The 21,280-nt window shown below is 40.9% G+C and overlaps 1 protein-coding gene across 4 annotated transcripts in view; it reads right to left on the bottom strand.

The window, feature by feature from the left end:
* fndc1 (fibronectin type III domain containing 1) overlaps positions 1–21,280 on the bottom strand; it is a 48,941-nt gene that overhangs the window by 1,879 nt on the left and 25,782 nt on the right. For 2 of the 4 annotated variants that reach the window (XM_058055988.2, XM_078799119.1), the window contains 17 exons: positions 20,283–20,477; positions 18,674–18,742; positions 16,156–16,404; positions 15,880–15,975; positions 15,685–15,802; positions 15,420–15,607; positions 14,889–14,996; positions 14,316–14,504; positions 12,130–14,241; positions 11,933–12,042; positions 11,708–11,819; positions 11,307–11,639; positions 9,633–9,800; positions 6,013–6,249; positions 3,935–4,043; positions 1,259–1,338; positions 1,030–1,059 (listed from right to left, as the gene is read on the bottom strand). In XM_058055988.2, coding sequence (XP_057911971.2) covers positions 1,030–1,059; positions 1,259–1,338; positions 3,935–4,043; positions 6,013–6,249; positions 9,633–9,800; positions 11,307–11,639; positions 11,708–11,819; positions 11,933–12,042; positions 12,130–14,241; positions 14,316–14,504; positions 14,889–14,996; positions 15,420–15,607; positions 15,685–15,802; positions 15,880–15,975; positions 16,156–16,404; positions 18,674–18,742; positions 20,283–20,477 — 4,503 coding nt within the window. The remainder of the gene's footprint in view (positions 1–1,029; positions 1,060–1,258; positions 1,339–3,934; positions 4,044–6,012; positions 6,250–9,632; positions 9,801–11,306; positions 11,640–11,707; positions 11,820–11,932; positions 12,043–12,129; positions 14,242–14,315; positions 14,505–14,888; positions 14,997–15,419; positions 15,608–15,684; positions 15,803–15,879; positions 15,976–16,155; positions 16,405–18,673; positions 18,743–20,282; positions 20,478–21,280) is intronic. The other 2 variants (XM_078799120.1, XM_078799121.1) reach the window with 2 other exon arrangements.

Here is a 21,280-nt window from a genome sequence, read left to right as displayed (position 1 = left end):
CGTCAACATAACATTGTAAATATGTCATTTATTCATAGCGCAATGATGGGGTCCCTCAGGGATGAGTCCGAAAGCCAGTGATGTTTGAATTAATGATACTATTCTAATAGTAATTGCTTTACTTTTTTATCCTCAATGCTGGTGTACCGCAAGGCTGAGTGCCAGAGCCCTACTTGTAAAGTAAAATTACTACCATCACTAGTAACTCATTGAAATACAGTGGTACCTTGGTTAACATCCGCCCTGGTTAGCGTTGGGATGGTTTGAAAAAAACAAAAACAAAACAAGCATACACAGATACTTCCAAACTCCTCCATCCTTACCCTTTGCCAACCATGTTTATTTTTGTATTAACAAAAATGATGTTAATATGTTCATTTCTACATTTCATGTCATGTTTGTGGCATATGTTATATGAATGGAAAACCGGGTTTTTCATTCATTAGCAGACCTCTGCATAGATTTAATTGTGCCACATAATTGCAGTAACTGTTAAAAAAACAGGTATTGCCCCCCAAGCATAATCCCCTCGCCTCCCAAGTGATGTTAAATGTTCAGTTGTCCATTTATTTGACATTTGTAATTATTTTTGCATCCTTTTCTGCATGTAAAACTATAATTATTGTTTATAAAATGTGTTTTGTGTTCAAATATTGGGTGTCTCCAATGGATTTACATTATTTTCGATGGGAAAATTTGCCTTGGTTAGAGTCTGTTTTGGTTTGAGTCGGACCTTGTGGAACGGATTAATGACACTAACCAAGGCACCACTGTAGTTTTTTTTTTCAGAATTTTTGAAGTACTTTGGTTTTATACCATCATACTTTTCTTATTCCAACTTTTTCTTGTCTTTGTTGAGTGTTTTCTGCTGTCTTATAGTGAAGTGTGTGGTGTTCTATTGTGACTTAAGTAAATATGGTTCCGTATAAAGAGCTGTGTTACAGTTTGTACAGTACATAAAACAAATTTCTTAACACGACTCAGCGAATGTTCAATAAGGCATGAAGCCAAAGTTCTATATGAACTTACCAGGCGGCCTTTCGATGAGAAGAGGATCATCTAAAAGAAAGAATGCGGAGGAAAAAGTAAAAAGACAGACTTTGAGTGTAATGAGTTCACCTGACACACGGCCATCTCTTCAAGGATGGACTATTTTTATTTGATTATCATTACTTTGCGGCTAAATAAATAACCCACTGAGATATTGTCATGCTACAAGCAGTTGTGTCCAAGCGATATTCACTGCCATGCTGCCTACCTGATTCAGTAACATAGGTCAGTGTATCGCTGACTGGTCCCAAGCCAAACACATTCTTGGCCTGGACTTTGAAGTAGTACCTGAAAGAAAACAAAACCAGCACTGAAGAATCTCAAGAAGGATTTAGCATTATTCTGTAGTAGCGCTGTGAAAGTGTGGGAAATGCTAATGACCGTAGCAGATGACTGAGCAGGCTTTGCTTGACCTGATTTAGGACTAAGTCTGTTTCCTATTCGTATAGACCCAAAGGGGGCGCAGCGGATATGTTGGAGGAAATGTGCTGAAGGGACAAAGTGGCGATTAGGAGATAACAACGGAGGATGGAAACGAAAGAGACAAGCATGTGGAAAGCGTCAAGTACAAGAATGATGAAAAGTGAAGGCGACTGATAACTTGGACAAGACCTCAAAAGAGAAATTGCTTAGCTGTGAGACACAAGCTTTCATATCTGAGGGTAAAAACAGAGACGTGGGCTTCGCTAACTTGGCCTCCGGGTGGTGGTGGAATTATTGGAAATATCACGACTTCAAGAAGGAACAGTGTGAGTCCATTCATGAAAGCTCTGTGCGAGGTCACGTACAGTCACTTCATGGGCCGATCAGTCTGTAGCCAAAAGCTTTCACCACCAGGCCTGCTGGATCCAATCACCAGAGCCACATAACAACAGTGACCAAAATATACAGTGTATATCACCAGAGAAAACCAGAGAGAGTGGACAGAGGGAAACAGAGGAAAGAAAAGCAGATGCGGCGAGAGATGATGTCATGAAAGACGCGACTGGCTGGTGTGTGGGGTGGAGGGGAGGAGAAAATTTGAACCAGAATATAAATACTACAAAACATTACACAGTCAAGCTAAGTGCATGATTTTCACTCGGGGCTTCAAGATTAGCATGTCCGTATCGCCATCGGAACATCTCTGTGTGGTATAGAAATGGATCAATGAGTCAGAAAATAATCAACTTAAGCAATAAAAAAGGTTCTATAAAAGAGAGCCTACCCAAAAGAAACGGCAAAAATTAACAATATGCCATTTTTCCCTAAAGAAATTTATTCATTCATTCATTGTCTACCGCTTTTTCCTAACGAGGGTCGCGGCGGTGCTGGAGCGTATCCCAGCTGTCTTTGGGCGAGAGGCGGACTGGTCGCCAGCCAATCACAGGGCACATATAAACAAACAACCATTCACACTCACATTCATACCTATGGACAATTTGGAGTAGGCAAAAAAAACCTAGCATGTTTTTGGAATGTGGGAGGAAACCGGAGTACCTGGAGAAAACCCACGCAAGCACGGGGAGAACATGCAAACTCCATACAGAGATGGCAGAGGGTGGAATTGAACCCTGGTCTCCTAGCTGTGAGGTCTTCGCGCTAAATGAGTTGAGTGACCTGAACAAAAAACTTAATTTCAGTTATCTGCTTTTGTTCTAGTGAAAAAATGTTATCAAGTTCTGATAAAACGTCTGCTATGGCAACATCAGCTTTAAACCCTCATAACAACCTGATCTACGAACTTACAGCTGAGTGGTCCAAGATGGATTTTTTGTTATTACATACTTAGAAATAGATTATTCTGAAAATTCTGCAAGGTGACACGACATACATATATGATTCAATCTAATGAGGAGAACACATTGTGGAAACATGTCCACATATGGTGTGTGCGCCTGGCAACCAGAAGGAGAGAGAGAGAATCAAGTATTGAGAAATGCCAACAGTGTCCCACCAACCATCCCATCAGCAACTGTAACCAAGACAGACGTGCCAGCTTGGGTACACACTGGTCACTAAGGAGGGGCTTTATAAACTCTTGGAAAAAGTCACAGTGAAGCACAGCTTGACTTGGAACTTGTTAGAATTCCCCATCAGGTACTCGGTTGTCAACAGGCTCAGATGAAATACCTGGGATATGAAATTCTGTTTAAAAAAAATTCCTAAATTTAATTATTCTTACACTGTACTTCTTACACACAGATCATTAATTTGTGTCTTTTCTTGCATTTTGATATTTTTTTCGATATAAAAATGGAGATACATGCTTTTAAGTGGTCATTATAGTCCACTTGCATCGCGGACAAATGGTGCAGTGCCCCGTAATATCCAACAGATGGCACTACAGTCAAGAACAGGACTCGAACGGTATGCCCAACAAAGAAATGTTTTTTTTTTTTTTAAACCATATAAAAATTGTTAATGGAAACAATCAACAGACCTGTTTTTCACATTCGGTTCAAAACACGTTTTTCTTGTCGTCCAAACATCTGACTCAGTGTGCTTGGATCACTATCAAGCAGGTTTGATGTAACAGTTGGACCTAAAAGCATCCCCTCATAAAGGCGAGACATCAGCCCCATACAAATGAATTCATACAAACAAATAGATGCATATTTTACGCGTTGTGTGATGATGGGATCCTGTTCTGACAATCCCAAAACAGAAATAAACAGTGCAAAGAGAGAGCCAAGAACTAACACCAGAGGCTGAAACCTTTCATAACATCATGCACAAGTCATGAGACAAAGATGCAAAGAATAAATCAACTGAAGACAAGATGTCCTCATTAATTTGAGTTATTTCCAGTTTGTTATGCATTTTCTTCAAATCCATGCAAAAAAATCAATTTGAAATGTTTATTTCTTCCCTGCATAAGTGCTACAAGGTGTTTATGCGTTACCTGGAGTTGGGCTTGAGATTCTCCACAGCCAGATGTGTCCCGCTGGAGGGTTTAGAAGACCATCTATTGTTGATCACGTCGTCATATGAAGCACTGTGCACCATGTAGCCTGCATAGTACCATACACAAAAAAAATGGCGTGTCATTTGCCGTTTATTGTTGGCTCTGCTTCAGCCGGCGTCTGGTTTTCTTATTCCTCTGACTCGTGAAGATGAAGCTCCCAAATCCGGTACGTGACCCGAGGTCATGCACTCTGGAAAATTCCCTCTAAACCTGTATGGAAACTATAGATGGCACCACATCAGACTGCTGGATTTTGAGGGGTTTCTATTTTTACTGGAACGCATCAACACAGCTGTCTGTAGACAGGGGGAGAGGGAAATACTTGATTTTTTTCTACTTTTTCATACCCTCTTCTGCCTTTCCCTACTTCAGCTATGAATGAAATGTTCCCCAAGAAATTGGTTGCTCCCAACACTCTTAAAAACCTCCAAACACATTAACATTCATAAGAAAGACTGTAACAGAACAGAGGTGGTACTTTTTGTGGAGTTTTGCCCCCTTAAAACCTAATGCACACTGCAAATTCTCTGTTGCAGTATGCTATGCAAAATAACAAAAGTCACTTGTTGGAGATCCAAAGGAAAAGCGTAAAGCAAAGAGTGCACACGAGCAGAGAGGAAGCACTTCATGGATGAAAGAAAGAAAACAACACCCATCGTCAAAATGTGGCACCAGAGACCCACTATCTGTTTTACACATCAGACACACAGCCTGGTCTACAATACCACTAAGAGCTGTTGTGTGTGTGCCTGCCAAGTAAAACATTGAAAATGCTAACTTCAGATAGTGCACCACTTTTCAAACGGAAGGTCCTAATCTTAAATCCTTATTTTTAGCCATTTTTTAATCACAGGGATTTTATTTTCCCTGAGAAACTATAGAAACCCAACCCAGACTAGTAGTAGTAGTTTTCATCATGTTCTATCAACCTATCAACTATAATAGATAAGATAAATGAGCTTTCAAATCGCGGTTCAAACATTGCACCCTCACTCTATTGTTGTTTTTCATAAATAAATTAACAAATTATTGCTGTTTTGTCGTTATTAGTAAACTAAATGCACATTTTAAGCACATTTTAAGCATTTCCTGTCTAAATTAAGCATTTCCAACCATATAAAATGTTTAAAAATACAAATATAAGGCATTCAGAAGACGTGATATGTAGTGTAATATCTGGGGAGTGGAGCCTGGGAAGTGAGGTGTGCGACGTCAGCTAGCGAGAGTTGACTGTGTATAGCAGAGTGTCCGCACTGGTTTGAGTTGTAGCCGGCAGCAGCTCCTGTGTGAATGTTCACCTCATATGTGTTCTCTGCTTGTTTATATAGGGATTGAAGTGCACCGTGAGTCTGTCCTGAACCACAAACAGCGTCATTATTGTAGTATTCAACAGGTGTCAGCAACAATATATTGATAAGACAATAGCCACCGCAAGAAGTACGCTATGATGCATGAGTCTATGTTAGGTCTTAAGGCTAAGATGTCTTAGTTTCTATTGTTATTCTTTGGTATTGGGTAAACAAATGTAAATGTGACTATAGGGGTGTTATTCATGTCTAGAGTACTCTAATAATGCTAAAAAACCTTACTTATAAGGTTGGAAACTGGGGTTCTATGTGTTAACTACGAAAATATTCCCTTTGCAAATAAAGAATCCTACTTCATAGAAATGTATTTTCACAATTGGGTCCAAAACCAATCAACTAAGATAAACATGGGATTACTATAACAGTAATCCACATTCCATTTTGCTAATAAACAAAACTTGAATTCTAGGAATGATTATTTGACTACATTTCCTTTGTTGGCAATGAGGAAACTTTACAATTATTTAATCAACTGTGTTTCTGCTTGTGTCAATTGCTTTAAGTTTAATCAGTTCCATAAAATTGATCAACTTCATAATCATGTTATCAATTATTATATTCAGCCTAAATTTGGCCACATTTAGGGTTTTCCCATGCAGGGTCAATACGGAAACATGAGTAGTACAGTGCAAAAGAAGTCTCTCTCACCTGAAACCATATCATCCTTCAATGGACGTCCCCAGTCTAGGATGATAAATGAATGACATCCCTCCATGGCAACCACAGTGAGATTATGGGGTTTGTTTTTGGGAGGCTCCTTCTGATTGGTGGAGAGACTGTCGTTCTTGATTAGGTCTTCTAGGACGTCGACTTGCAGGTATTCCAGAGCCTCAGTGAGGGAGCACGGAGATCCTGGGTCCTTCTGAATGTAGTTCACATAAGGAGCTGGTGGCAGAATGAACTAAGTGATTAATGATGTTATGACAAGCAACTCATTTCTATTTTAGAAACACATTTTCATTTTAGGATTAATGACTTTGTAGAAAAAATGACAAAGAATTATTATATTCGTGTCAATCTAGTGGGTTGATTTCTGGACTTTGCATGCTGAACTTATGTGATCTTAAACAAGGCTTTCCGCTGTCTCCCTCTTCCCGTCTTTGTTTTCTGAGTTTTTGAGAGGGCCAGCTGGACCTACAGCTGTGAATTCCGAGTGTATCTGGGATCTGGAGGGAACCAGAACCACAGGAGCCTGGATTGGCTCCCACCTCTGCAGAAGACTGGCCCTTCCACGTGTCAGTATCTACATACCACTGTCTGTGAGCTCCCACTGTACTGTGTGTCTATGTGGGATCATAAAACTCCTGCAGTTCATATTCCAAACACTGATGTATTGTACATCCGTTGTATGATGCTGAGAGACGTTATTACGAAGACACGTCAAAATGTCAGAACTTAGTAGACTGTACAAAAACTAAAGCGTTGTACGGTATTTTTCAGTACGATTTTTGTACTGTTCTCAAAATATGCATGCCAGGCGATGAAGGCCAAAACTGTTTTCTTCCTCAGTTTTGCTTTCCAAAACATCAATGTTTTTAGAATTTTTCAGTTATCTGTTAACCTGTCATGTAACTATCCCCTAAAATCGGTGCGGATGTGCAATCCCTTACAATAAATTGCATATAACGCAATCATCCTTCCCTCGTTTTTTTCCCCAGAAATTAATTAATAAATAAATTATTGCTGTTTTGTGTTAGACTATGTTCTATTATTAATCAAAACATATTGAGAAACAAGTGATATGGAGTATTCTGGTCACTAGGTGGCAGTAATGCCGCAAGACATTACCTTACATTACCTAAAAACTGCATGAAGTCAGTCATCGCATGTCCAAAATGATGAAAAAAAAGTTTTCCTCCCATTGTGTGTGGAAGTGGTAAGTTTATGGTTTCGTATGTTTAGAAGAAATAAATTCAAGGCTAACTGGTTAGCTTGCTAGATCGCTAACTAGTGGCCATCTCGAGTCCTTGCAGCATAACTGTTGCAAATGTGGTGTAAACGATGAATAATTGGAGTGTAAACGTGACTACAAGGGTGTTAGTTGAATCCTATATTGCGAATATTAAGTTATCACGGCCCTGTCTTTAACCAATTAAGGGACACCCGTATAGCTGAAAGCAACTTTTTCAATTCACAAAATGATTACCGTGTCAACTTATTGTATGAAAAAAAACCCAACAGTTAAAAATCGCTCTAAAAACTACATTTTGAGAATGTGTGTCCTCCACTTGCAATCCAAACATGCAGACATATGTGGCCAACACGGATGAAAAATTACTGGGAAACTGTAGCAGGACGCAAATTACACTCATCCAAAAACAAAAAAAACATGTAACATATTGCAAATGAGATTTATACGAGTACTTAAGACGTATGGGCACGTCTACCTGGTCATAGATTCAGTAGTATTTATCCCGCTTTTCGCTATTCAATGCATGTTTTTAATCGCTGCACATGGGAGAAAGAATAATAACTTTCAGATGGTGCAGACTGATCACATGAGCCTTGTTGCTGACCAAGATAAACTGTGTCCACAGTAACAACTGTTGCTTTTGGAGCAGATGAATGTAATCATTTGGCTCGGGGAAGATTATCACACTGTGATCGACAAGTTGTATTATTCACTGTCTGAATCTACACACATTATCTATAATAACTGCACGGCTGCTGCTTCGTCCCGATTTCACATCATTTCGAGTTTTATGTGGTTTTCAATTAATGTTTATCTTGGCTTTGGTTAGGTTGTGTCGTTTTTCAAGGTTCACCACTCAGAGGACCTGAAGTCAGATTATCCGGGCTCCCCCTGCATCAATTTGAACCATTGTGTTGATGACGTGTCGTTTGAACTTCATACTCCCAAACTCAAAAAATACAGTATCATGTGGCACATCCACTCCCACCGGTGTCAAATTCAGTCCAACTCAAAACTAGAAACTGCTTGTTCAAATATAATTCAGTGGTTATGATGCCTTTTGTATGTTAATTTGTACGCTAGCATAGTCATTACAATTCTAATTAGTCGAGCACAGATATTTCAACATGTTCGAAATGTAATGATCAGGCTTTCAGAACTGCAGCAACAACAGCAATAATGTGCAAACAGCAACAGGCCCTAACACCAGAATTAGTCGAGATAATGCTAATTGCCATTTAAGTCTGTTGTTTTTCTTTGGGTAGAAGCCCAGGTCCAAAGATTAAAATGCTAGTGCCACATAGTTTTTCATGTTTTTGGTTGCTCCAAGACGCTTAAATTGGGACTTGTGTTGTTCGGAAAAACAACCCCTCATGTCTTGGTGTGTGGTTTCTGTGATTTCATGTTGTGGGTTATGTTTTGACATTTGGCTAGATTTGATCCTTCCTGCCTTGGCCGTCAATACTTGTTTTGATTACATATTTATCTGCTGTAAAAATCTATTTTAAAGCCTTTGTAAGTTGTCTAAACTAGACAAAGCAATATAAAATACTGTAGATGTTATTTTCATGGCAACCAAGAGACTATTTCAGTCTGTTTTTGCAACCAGTTTATGAGCGATAAGGACTGAGAGGCTAAAGTAAGCATGTATGAATGGTACATGAGGAAGCAGGGGGGGTTAAAATTGGGAGTAATGTGGAGCAGCTTGGCCTCAGTGAGCTGTATAATTGTGATGATCCGATTAGACTGAGCCGTGATTATTGATTCATTTTGCCACTTTCAACACATGCTATAAACATACGGGTACTTTCCATCAATAATTGTTTAAATTGTTTTGAGAATAAATAATCTGGAATGAGGTTTGCTTTAGCTTGTACGCTTAACATTGAACATTACAGCCAAAAAGAGCAACATTAAGAGGCAATAAAGGAAAACTAGGCACTCCTATATTTACTTCACAACAGGTACAATAAGGAGGAAAAATGTTATTCAAGTGGGCCCATGGGGTATAATACTGTAGTGTCTAGCGCTAACACACTGCACCAGCAGTGAGTATTAGTTAGGAATGCTATAAAACCCTAGCTGACCAGACACAAAAAGCCCTGCATTTTCTATTGAAAATGCATCAATAGCAAGTAGAGCCTTGTCAAGTATGAAAAATAGTTATCATAAAGGAATCCTTCATGAAATGGCTGACAATGCAATGTTACTAATTTCAAAACTGAACACGGATTGTCAGCATTAGTACAAGAATAATCTAAAATTATTTTTTTATTAGATTTAACAAACACGTGTGAAACAACTGGATGGCAGATTTTTCTGCATGCACGTAAATCTGTATTTGTGCAGTGAATACCTGTGAATCGCCTCTTCCCACTGAGATCAAACTCAGATGAAGGTCCTCGTCCAGACTGTGTGGGTTCAGGCTCTGGAGTTGGGATCGCTGTGGTGGGGCTGGCGGTGGTTGTCGTTGGGGGTGTCGTGGTGGTGGATGGTGGCAAGGTGGTCTGGACCATAAACTCATCTAGCAACAAGAGTGTGATATCAAAGATTTACGTCTAAACCAGAGATCTTGATGTACAGTGCTGATTCCTGATTTCTTGTTTTTTTTTGCTTGGTTGTCACACTTCAATGTTTCAGATCATCACACAAATTTAGATATTAGTCAATGACAAAATGCATTTAAAAAATTTTTTTTACTATTGAACTTTTTATTATTGACCCCGAGAGGTCACAAAAGACCCCACAACAACATCCACACAACTGCAGGACTCCAACTACCAGCAGTAAAATATGATGGTCTGGGGCTGTTTTCCCGTTTCAGGACCAGGAAGACTTGCTGTGATAAATGGAACGATGAATTCTGCTGTCTACCAAAAAATCCTGAAGGGGCATGTCCAGCTATCTGTTCGTGACCTCAAGGTGAAACCAACTTGGGTTCTGCAGCAGGACAATGATCCAAAACACACCAGCAATTCCACCTCTGAATAGCTGAAAAAAACAAAGTAAAGACTTTGGAGTGGTAGTCAAAGTCCTGACTCGAGTCCTTTGGCTGAATGACAACAATTTTGCAAAGATGAGTCAGCCAAAATTCCTCTACAACGCTCTAAAAAGACTCACAAACACTTAATTGCAGTTGTTGCTACTAACACTTATTCAGTTTAAGGGGCTAAGATCAGTTTTTCACACAGGGTTTGAATGTTTTTTTCTCGGTTAGTAACCAAAAGTTTAATTTAAAAACTGCATTTTGTGTTCAGTTGTGTTGTCACTGACTAATATTTATATTTGTTTGATGATCTGAAACATTTAAGTGTGACAAACATGCAAAAAAATAAGAAATCAGGAAAAGGAAAACAGTTCTCCACACTACTTTATCATTGATGATTTGTAATGTCTACCATGAAGCTTGTCAAGCAGAATGGATTCATTTAGAGGCAGCTGTATGGAATTATTTCAAACAGACCCACACAAGCTTTATTCATGTGTAATGGTTAGTAAAGCGCAAATTTTTAGTGTGCGTGTAAATGGTGGGCACATCAACAAACACAATGAAGGATGAAAAATTTTCGAGGAATTCAGTGCGTTACTTGCGGTTTCATTGTGACAGGATTTGGGTTCTTCTTCTTTTATCGCTTCTACTCCTGCAGCGTAATGCAGATTTTGGCATTACATCATTGCAAAAAACACATGTAGAAGTCTTCAAAACCATGATTCTGTGGTACTCTGTCACCCCTCAAAAAATTGAAAAGTGCAAATGCTACCCCATGTGCAGCACATGTCTTGAGAAACATGTTGTGAAAGTGAAATCCAACGCTTCACATCTGCCAAAACAGCTTGTGTTTGGCTGCGTTCGTAGATACAAGAACCTAACCATAACGCAGCAATAAAGCAGGATCAAACAAATCCAAAACAGAAAAGGACTACTGTAATATCAAAATCACATGATAGCAAAGAGACAAGGAGTACGAGCAAACAATGGTGAAACATGAGATCTCAAAAGTCTATAGTACCTAGTCTTTCAAAGACTCACCTTCCGTGTAACAGTTTAATACTCCCTCGGAGTCAAACATTGGATCGCCATAATCATCTGTTTTGGAGAAGGTTCCGGGTGGACACGTAGGGTAGGGTTCTTCAGTGGTATACTTTTCTGTAGTCCACTCAGTGGTAGTGGGTTCAGGCGTAGTGGTGGGAGCGCTAGTGGTGGTGGTAGTGGTGGTCCTGAGGCGAGGCAAGTCCAAGCCAAGCAGCGGCTTTCCTCCAACCATAAGGATCTTCTCTTTGGGGTTGACCACAGGGCGACTATCGCGACCGTGGCCGAACAAAGCCATGCCTTCCTGGTTCAACAAGGGGCTTCCCAAGTGGTCTGATGATGAAAAAAGACATTTTTATACATGGAAACTGGAGATTGTGTTCTAAATTATACTGTATTACCAAAAATGGTGCGTCCATCCGCGCCAAGAACAACTCTCTTGGGTTTGCCTTGAGAATCTTGCAGGACTTGTCCATCTTGATTCATAAGAATGCCCAACTCCAAATCTACCATCTAGACACCAAAAATGGAAATGACTGAAGTCTATTTAGGAGTTTCAGGTCTTTAAACTCATGATAATTTCATCACTGTTTTTAATATCGTAATTTCACGTCAATGACTTTTACCCATTTGTTCCCATCGGGACCAGTAATCAACCGTTGACCGACTGCCTTGCTGGTTCCATGAGTGGAGGACACTTTATCCTTTGCTGTCAAATTCGGTTGTTCATTTTGACCTAAACAATGACATGATTTAAAGCAGAGTCATTGTCTTACTGTCTCACCTATGATGCTGTTTCATGCATTTTACCATTTGACTTTACCATTTCCATTGGCAGGCGTAAGAGCTCCTCCATTGGCTGTTTTCCCTCTGAGGATAGGATAGCGACTTCTACTCCCTTGGCTTCTCAAGGTGTCTCGAGATGAAGATGGTGACGAAGACTGGGACTCTGTGAGTTCGCCAGCCCTTGTTAGAGGAGTGACCCTGGTTAATGTTGATGAAGATGAGGTAGACGACGAGGATGAAGAACCCGGCCTGGGGTTATGTGATCTGGTGGGAAGTCTTGATCCACCAAACTGTCTTGTCGTCAAAAGAGGGGAGCGTATCCTTCCGTTTACTCCGAGATTAGGACGACGGTAAGATGGTGGGACCAAAGAAGATGAGCCAGTCCTTGACGGCGTTTCTCTTGTAGCTACACTCTCGTTCTCCTCTGTGTTCCTGTGGGGATCAGCTGATGTTAGGACAGGATGCTTTTGGTCCATTGGTTCATCAACATGTTTATTTATCCCACTGTTAGTCTTATCAAGATAGTCTTCATTAGAGGTTATAGAATGGCGAGAGTCAAAGTTGGAAGATCTTGCAGAGGATGAAGGAGATGGAGAAGTTGGATTTCTGGAGTCACTATAGTCTGCATTTTTACTGGTCAATGACGGCTTTAAGGAATCCACCACCATCTCATTCTTAAGTGAGTCACGCGTCGATGTGGCTGTCGGATCTTCGCTAGTCTCCTGTACTGAGGACACTCCAGCAGAGCCTGTGGTCCCCGAGTCCCTTGTGGGTATCCTCAGAATGGGTCTGCCAGCCCCTATGGAGGATGAAACTCTGCTCATGTGGGTCCTGCCACCTGGCCTTGAGGAGGACAGTCTCGTTCCTAGACTAGACCTGCCTGGGAATTTAAATCTCTCAGCAAGGGAGGGACGAGTTTGTGTTTGAGGATCTTTTTCAGAAGGGCTCTCCTCCTTTTTAGCCTCTTCTGTGGGTTCTTCTTTGTAGCTTGAAGTAGGCTCTTCAGCTTTGGTTGTCTCCACCCCTTTATTTTCTGGGTTATATGAAGAGCTTTGAGATCCTCTATTTGGATTTGAGTGTGAGGTGCTTTGTGACATAGAAGGGTTAGTATTCCTGCTGCTTGCGTCTGCACTATTCAATGTGGATGTTGATTGTGATTTCTCTGAATTAGATGGGTCTGATAGTGCTTTGTTGTTGTTCTCTACATCTGACGTTTGTTTGTTGTGAGACGGGTCTGGTAAGGTGGACTGAGATGTTGCTTGGTGCTGAATTCTGCTGGGCAAACGTGACAATAATGTTGTGCTAGGTCTGTAACCATTCATGATTCTGGTTGAATTTCCTCTAAAAGGAAGTCCGAAATTCCTTCTGCCATAACCATACCTACCACCGAGGCCAGACCCGCTGGTTCGTGCAGATGAAGTAGAACCCTTACCCACAGCTCTATCCTCTGTTTGAGGCGGCGGTGGAGTGTTCTCCTTTGTAGCTGAAATGGTAGGTTTGCTATCTGTTATACTGGGTTTATTGTAAATGTCTTTGCTCTGGTGATAAGTAGAAGCTATATTCCTTCTATTGGAATCTGATTCTGTAATAGTAGAAATTGAGGGTGATTTAGGGGGAAATGAAAAGGAGGATGAGGAGGAACCAGTATGGTCTCCTCCCCTTTGATGGACTCTAATCTTGAAGGGTTTTCTTTGCTGCGATGAAGCAGGTTTAGTTGGGGAGAGTGTAACAACTTTGAGGCTGGGTGTCTCAGGAGTTGGGGGCCCATCAATTTCGTCTTCAGATTCAGGGGAAACTTCATTATATGGTTCTTTTGTCATCAACACCGTGGTTGTCATTTCTTCTTCTGGAGGCAAGGTTGTCATCTCGTCATCTTCATCCTCATCGTCTCTACCTGAGTTTCTGCCTCTGTTTGCTCCACCCCTGACTGAACTTCTGACAGAGGAGAAGATGCTGTGATAAGAACGAGTCTGAGAAAGTGGGCGTCGCCACCGGGTCACAGGGGCAGATTTGCGCGGCTGACTGGGTGCGGTTGGTTCTTCTGGTTCCTCTGTTGACTGGAGGTCTGATTTGTCATCATATTTGGACGGCTTGTGGCTTGTTCTCTGGCTGGCCTTGGTTCTTGACGATGATGAAACAGCACTGCTGGCTGGCAACAAATGAGAAATGTCTCAAATTTAGAGTGGAACCACATTTCACAAATTTATAGTAAAGTTGTCTTACATCCTGGCATGACAACACTGAAGGCTTTGCTTTGTGGTCCTTGTCCCCTCCTGTTGGTGGCCTTGATCTTAAAGATGTACCGATCTCCAGGTGTGAGACCATCTATGGTAGCTGTGGTTGTGCTGCCACGATACGTCACACTTTTCATTCCAAATGGCTTCAATGCGGGTGCATAAGAAAGGATGTACTCTGTGTGGAGGGAGAATTGGAAAATCCTTTGAGATCTCTGGTATGGGTGGTGCAGTGGTATCACACAACATTCCCATTCTTGGCTTGGCAATGAATGAGTGTCATATGGGCCCAAAAATAAGATATTTTAAAATTTTGCTCTTACAAAGAAAGTCTGAAAAAGACATGTTGTCTTATATTTGGCCAAAAAAATTTCCTAGGAGTTGCGAGTCAGAGCTTTTCTTACTGACACTCACACACACCACTGACCTGGAGAGGAAAAAATGTATCAAAGGCTGGGCAAGCTACCAAACAACAGAGGGAAAAAAAATCAGGGTTGTCTTATATTCGGGCCAATACGGTACTTAGACTTTTACAGAGCTTTACTGGTCTTCTAGTCCATACCTCGAATCCTCCCATTGGTTTCTTCAGGAGGATCCCATGTAGCGGTCACAGCAGTCCCTTTCCCCCGTAATGGTTTGACCTCAAAGTTCTCCGGTGGCCCAGATGGAGCTTATAAGAAAGGAAAGAACAAATCAGAAACAGAGGTAGGGCGCAACAAGAGAAAAATAATTTTTTTTCCTCGAAGCGCAGCAAACTAGAAAGTGGACTAGTACGAGGGGCCCAAGGAAAACATTGCTGCCATACATTTTGTGCGTTCCTTTGAGATCACGCAAGGAATTGGACAGAGAACTCGCCTGAAAGCCAGGAAGTTAATGCTGACATTGCAGTGAACCGCTGCATAATGTGCTGCAGTCCGAAGTAGAATCCAATCATAACATAAAGGAAAATAGGAAGTGAGTGTGGTCTGAGTAAAAAAAGAGACTCCACGAAAGACGATTCTATTAATGCACGGTTTGATTATTGTCTGCAACAAGAAATCTGTGTTTCAAGCCTGTTATCTTTATAATACAAAAAGTCAGAAAGCATTCATACCTGACTCAGGGGTCCTCTGAAAGACAGATACGCTCCACTTTCCTTCATTTCCCCCCTCTGAGATTCTGACGGAAAACTCATACATGCTATCAGCATACAGGGTGTCTATCATCAGTCTCCGCTGGGTGGTGTTCCTGTACTCCCAGCGTGCTGACTCTCCCTTCTCTCTGTGCCTGATTGTGTAGAATCTAAAAAACAAAGCAGGTTTTCATTGTAATTGGGAAAACGGATATTATTGATTAAAAGCTTTTGATATTTGCACTACCTGAGTTCACTGGACTCAACCTTCAACATTTCTACAGCAGGGTCAACCCAGGAGATGAGGACTGATTTAGGAGATATGACCCTGACACTGATGTCCTTAGCTTCATACCCAGGAGGTTCTGGAAAGCACATTTATATGTACATTCTCAACATGTATGAAAATGACCTATATTGGGAATTAGCCTGTGCATTGTACCTGGTGTGGTTAATTTGGTTGCCGCTCTGTTAGCAGGAGCGCTCTGACCCAGGGCTTTCTGTGCCTGCAGTGACACCACATGAACGGACTCAGATGCTATGAATAGAAAGGGATACCAGGCACGACCAGGGTTTACACTATTGACACTAAAGGTTGAATAAACACAGTTTACAGTCATTATACTCCTGATTCTGAATGTACTGTAGCTGAATTCTTCTGTTCGCCCTAACATAATGATCTGTGTGTTAACTATGTAAAATAGGTGGGTTGTCTTACTTAATTTGGGCAAGTTACGGTTCCTCTGGTCAGACTGAGGCTTGGTATGGTGCTGGTGTCTCCTCTCCAGTAAAGTTGTCCTTGTCAGAAATCTCTCAGGTGGCCCAGGTCCAGAGGAGGACTGTGGAGCCCTTCTCCTGTATGTCCTAGGGTTAGAGGCACCCGGACGGTGAGCTGTTCTGTTCACTCTGTTAGCACGCTTCAGAAAGGTCTGATTCCTGGCTGTTGTATATGTCGATCTGGCTGGGCCTGGAAAAAGGTAAAAGACAAAGGTGTTTTTACAACTATAAATACCATAAAAAAGGTATGCTATACTAGAAATTGAAATACTAAGCTGGGTAAACCTAAGGTCAAATCCGAAAAATCAGCTTATGTGACCTACTCCACTACCAATAGTCATTCAGTATACACTTGAAATCAACTTCACACACAACTGCTCAGTGATAAATGGAATCCACTTATCCGACTGACTTTTTTTCAGCCATAGAGCACAAACTCACTCACCCTCATTCACACTCACATTCACACCAATGGACAATTTACTACTTGTGAACTGATTTACAGTTCACATTGATAACAACTCAGGCTTCTAGTAAATCTATCAATCCTCTGGATCTGGCAAGAGCTCTAAATGATACCGTTAGCAGTGTATCCTCCCAGAACCCCCCACCCCCCACTTCTCATAATCATTGTCAGATAAGCATAAGATACTTTGGAGAACATATGCATACAGTACACATGCTGGGTGAGCGCGAGCATGTAAACAAAGTGTTTTTAACGAAGTTCAAATGTGTTGCTTGGTTTTTCCGCGAAAAAATCAGCTGGGCAGGCCAACTTTTCATGCACTCACTGTGTATTTACACAATCAATTTGATTTGTTTGCTTTTAAGTGGCACAATTCGGATATGGGCTATGACAGCATAAAGACTTCGGAACCAGATATCTGGAACTGACAATTGTTTATGATGTATCATGCTACAGTATCCATCATAGGGGTATGCTGGAGCCTATCCAAGCTGACTTTGGGCAGGAGGCGGGGTACACCCTGGACTGGTCGCCAGCCAATCACAGGGCACATATAGACAAACAACCATTCACACTCACATTCATACCTATGGACAATTTGAGTGAGTACGAGCCTTTATTCTTGTCACTTATACAGAAGTACAGGCGAAATAGTGCAATCATCCGTCCATACATATACAACATACTATGCAGTGAGACAAGGGGTGACAGGATGGGATGATTGGGCGATGAAGGAGGGGAAGAAGGGGGACAACACTAGGAGAAGGGAGGGAAAAAGCGGCGAAGGCGTTGGAGTCACCAATTACTTAACATGCATGTTTTTGGAATGTGGGCGGAAACCAATGCATGCTACTATTTTATTTCAGTATATCGTCATAAAAAACAATACAATAGAAATTAAATTTGGATATTCTTTAGAGTTGTCAGTATACAGTATACATGTACTATTCACTGCAAATTGCTCAACAAACCGCCATGGTCGCTAGCTTTGATTGGTCTGTGTTCTTCTAGTTGCGACTGAGCTAAGTAATATAGCCAAACCTCCATCCCTCTTCAAATTCCCGTTTGAATCTAATCATAAACACTCCCATTTGGTTTTAATCAGACTGTAACGTTATGCACCGCAAACTCAACTAAAAGTCTCTCTGAAAAACCATCCAAGTGAATAGTTTAGCGTACCACTAAATCATTGATTCCACATTGTTCTGTCTGTTGTTTCCGGAAAGTGTTTGACAAGTGACGTCAAGAGTGGACAGCTTATTGGATCCAAGAGGGCAGAGTTTTGTCATTATTTTAGGTGGAGGGGGATGAGGGTTAAAAAATTAGAAACGTGGCAGAGGAGGGAGTGCAGGAGATGAATGAGCTGTCTGGAACTAAGAGCAGGCAAGAAGTTTGAAGGTGGGATGAAGTAATGAGCGTAGGAGAGTGAGTGTATATTGAGGGCAGGAAGCAAAGGGATGTGATCGGGAAAAACTGGGAAACAACTCTACTGTATAATTCAGGCGATGAGTGAATGAAAGGCATTAATGATGTCCTGTGCTTACAGTTTGGTTCGTAACAATATTAGGCACAATGTAATGAGATCCACTACTAGAGCTGTGTCAAATTTGGCTTTTGTAAACTGTTTATCATTAGATTGCTGCAGTGGTACAGAACAATTTTGCGGCTTCACTCTATTATGGTTTTTCAAAATATATTAATAAATCATTGCTGTTTCGTGGATGACTGGCCTATTATTAGCAAAAAAAACCCAACAACAATGCCTGTTTCAGCAATATTATATACATTTTTCTTTTTCATTTATGAGACAATAGCCACCGCAGGAAGTACCGGTGGTATAAAAAGAAAAAATAGTAACCTGTATGAGTCTATATTATGCCTTATTTTCTATTATTATGTGTAAAGGAGACTATTGCTAGTGTTATTTCATGTCAAGGGGTCTCTAATATTGTTGCTTTATTATAATATTATATGATGCTACTATGGCTGTTACCTGTTGATGAGTTGCTGACAGGTGCGGCGCTCAGCACAGCAAAGCCGTCAAGGTTTACCCATTCGGGATCTAAAAATAAAAATTATATGTAAAATTGTCTACTAATATAAAGTGGTGATATACCACTGCAAACTAAACAAAAAAAACTAACACAATAATAAATGTCATATTCATGGAAATTGCAATTCCTAGTAAATACAATGAATGAGGAGTAAAAAGCAAATCCCTGATACCACAACAAATATTCCGAGTTTTTAGGCAATTAGTTTCAATTATATGTGAGTTTCACCTTCACATACAGCTCTTCTGTCGGATCTCCTTAAATTGTAGGCTATAGGTCTACCTAATTTTTCTACCTAGCTTTGAGTGGTGTTCAGTACAACTTCGGTACGCAATCACTGTGCTAACAAACCTTCACCGTACAAACCGTTTCCTTCTGGGAATTCGTCACAAGTTTTCCATCAGTGTTTTTTTCCCCCACTCTCCTTCTCCCCATCCATGTTTCTCCTACTAAGTCAAAGCAAATCTGCTTTTGATGCGGCAAAAGTAGCTTTCCAGACACTTTTATGATGCAAAGGCTAACGCGGCCGTGTTATTTATGATGCTGCTGAGGAACTAACAGACTGCAATGGTGCCTTGTATTGAAAATAACTTTACCCTTGTAGCACTTTTTTCTCGTAACATCATAACAACTTTTTACAATGCAACCAATATTTCTTGAAATGTTAAGATTTTAATTTGAAAATGATGTTCTTGCAATATGACTAGTATTCTGCAACAGTGAATCTCAAAGTAAAAAAAAAATCACCTCCCATTTCATGTGGAAGTGGTATGTTTTTGGTTTCTTATTTTGTCCTTCCTATGCAGCAGTCGTCTCTTGTATCACTTCAGAGATCCCATAGCCTGCGCAAAAGCGGTGCGCAATATGTTGTGAACAAAGCTAGCAGTATTCTGGGAGTATATGTCTATGTGAGTCTTATTATTACTTATCATGTCTACTATATTAGGTAATATGAGTATAAAGGTGATTATAGGGATGTTATTTCATGTATAAAGGGCTCTTATAATGTTAATATCATACACAGATTTTCTATGCTCTAACTCTGAGAATATTCCTTTCATTAATACTGAATCCTACTTAGCAAAAATTCACCTATCGCAGTCTGGGCTGGAATTTGATTTTACTCTTGCAACATTACACTCTTTCCTCATAATATTACATTTTTTTCCTTTTTCTGAGTGGCCTTAAAACTCCAGGGAGACACATACTCGGTAAGCACAGTAAACAGAGAAACAGAGGATGGGCTGCCAACTGTTCAAGTACGGCTAAGACTCCCAAAGAAAGAAAATGGAATCACGATCACAGCAGGTCACACTGTCCACACAGTAAGTATTCGTAAAGTAACAACAGGCCAAGGTTGGGAATAATTTAACATCATCTTGAAGGAATAATGTTCTCATCTTGAAGACCACAATAACCAATGTCTGCTGTGCTTAGTTTGCTGGTCACGCAGTGCAAACCAGGACTGTAGCACAACAAACCTCTACCAGCACTTTCTAATTCTTCATTCCTTCCCTCTTATGGTCAGCCATTCAGTGACTATCTTACCTACATCCTCCACCGGGTGTGAGCGGCTCTCCTTGCCCACTCTAGTGTAGCGGTGAGTTCTCATTGGTTTGTTGGAGCCGACCACAAAGCGGTCCACAGGACTTCCATCCAGAAGAATAGAAGGCTCCCAGCTCTCTCTCAGGCTCTTATCCATTGAAGTTGGCCTCCCATTATGCGACCGCAAGGGCTTCTCTGCTGGAATACAAATCAGACATGGATACGTTGCCATGAAAAAGTCATATTGGATAATGCTGTCCAATACAAAAGCAGTATCAAATGAATGTTGTGATAAAACCACATCAATGGCACACCCATAGTAGCTGGCTTAACTCAATACTCTTGAGATGAGCCTCAGTTCAAGCGGTTAACATGATGATACATTGGGTGAAAGAGTGTGTTTGAAGGCTAAAGGATACGGGTCACACATGCCCACACAAGGAGAAGCACATTCAGGTAAGCCCTGAGGTCAAAACAGGCCTGTAAAAGGCTTCTAAAACACTCGGTAGCCTTCTGAGGAAGTGCACCTCTCGCTTTGCCACAAAAATCCATAGGTGCTGACCTGCAGCTCAACCCAAATGACTTTGCCTTTAACCCTAATAACATAACTAAAAACTACCATTACTCACTCTGAACACCAATGATGTCGTTGTCTTTTTGGGTAGGTTCAACAACAGAACGTTAGATTCTGTGAACCTGTCTCTGTTTAATCATTCATTCATTCATTCATTTTCTACCGCTTTTTCCTCACGAGGGTCGCGGGGGGTGCTGGAGCCTATCCCAGCTGTCTTCGGGCGAGAGGCGGGCTATCTATATTTAATCAATGCTTCTAAAATGTGCATACTGTGTCACAATTTCCAAGCATTTGGTAAATTGGGTTGGATGTCAAATCATGCCAGAGGCTACAGAATTCCTTATTGCACCTCTGCCAGGCTTCCCTCACACCTGACCCTCAGTTAACTCCTTTCAACATGGCGGTACTTCATGACGAAGAGTGATTG

This window comes from Doryrhamphus excisus, linkage group LG19, assembly GCF_037039965.1.
Source record: "Doryrhamphus excisus strain RoL-2023G ecotype Guam linkage group LG19, RoL_Dexc_Guam_v1.1, whole genome shotgun sequence".
Classification (NCBI taxonomy): domain Eukaryota; kingdom Metazoa; phylum Chordata; class Actinopteri; order Syngnathiformes; family Syngnathidae; genus Doryrhamphus; species Doryrhamphus excisus.
The sequence above is the reverse complement of the archived record's forward strand: the minus strand, read 5'-3'. Positions and strand labels throughout refer to the sequence as shown.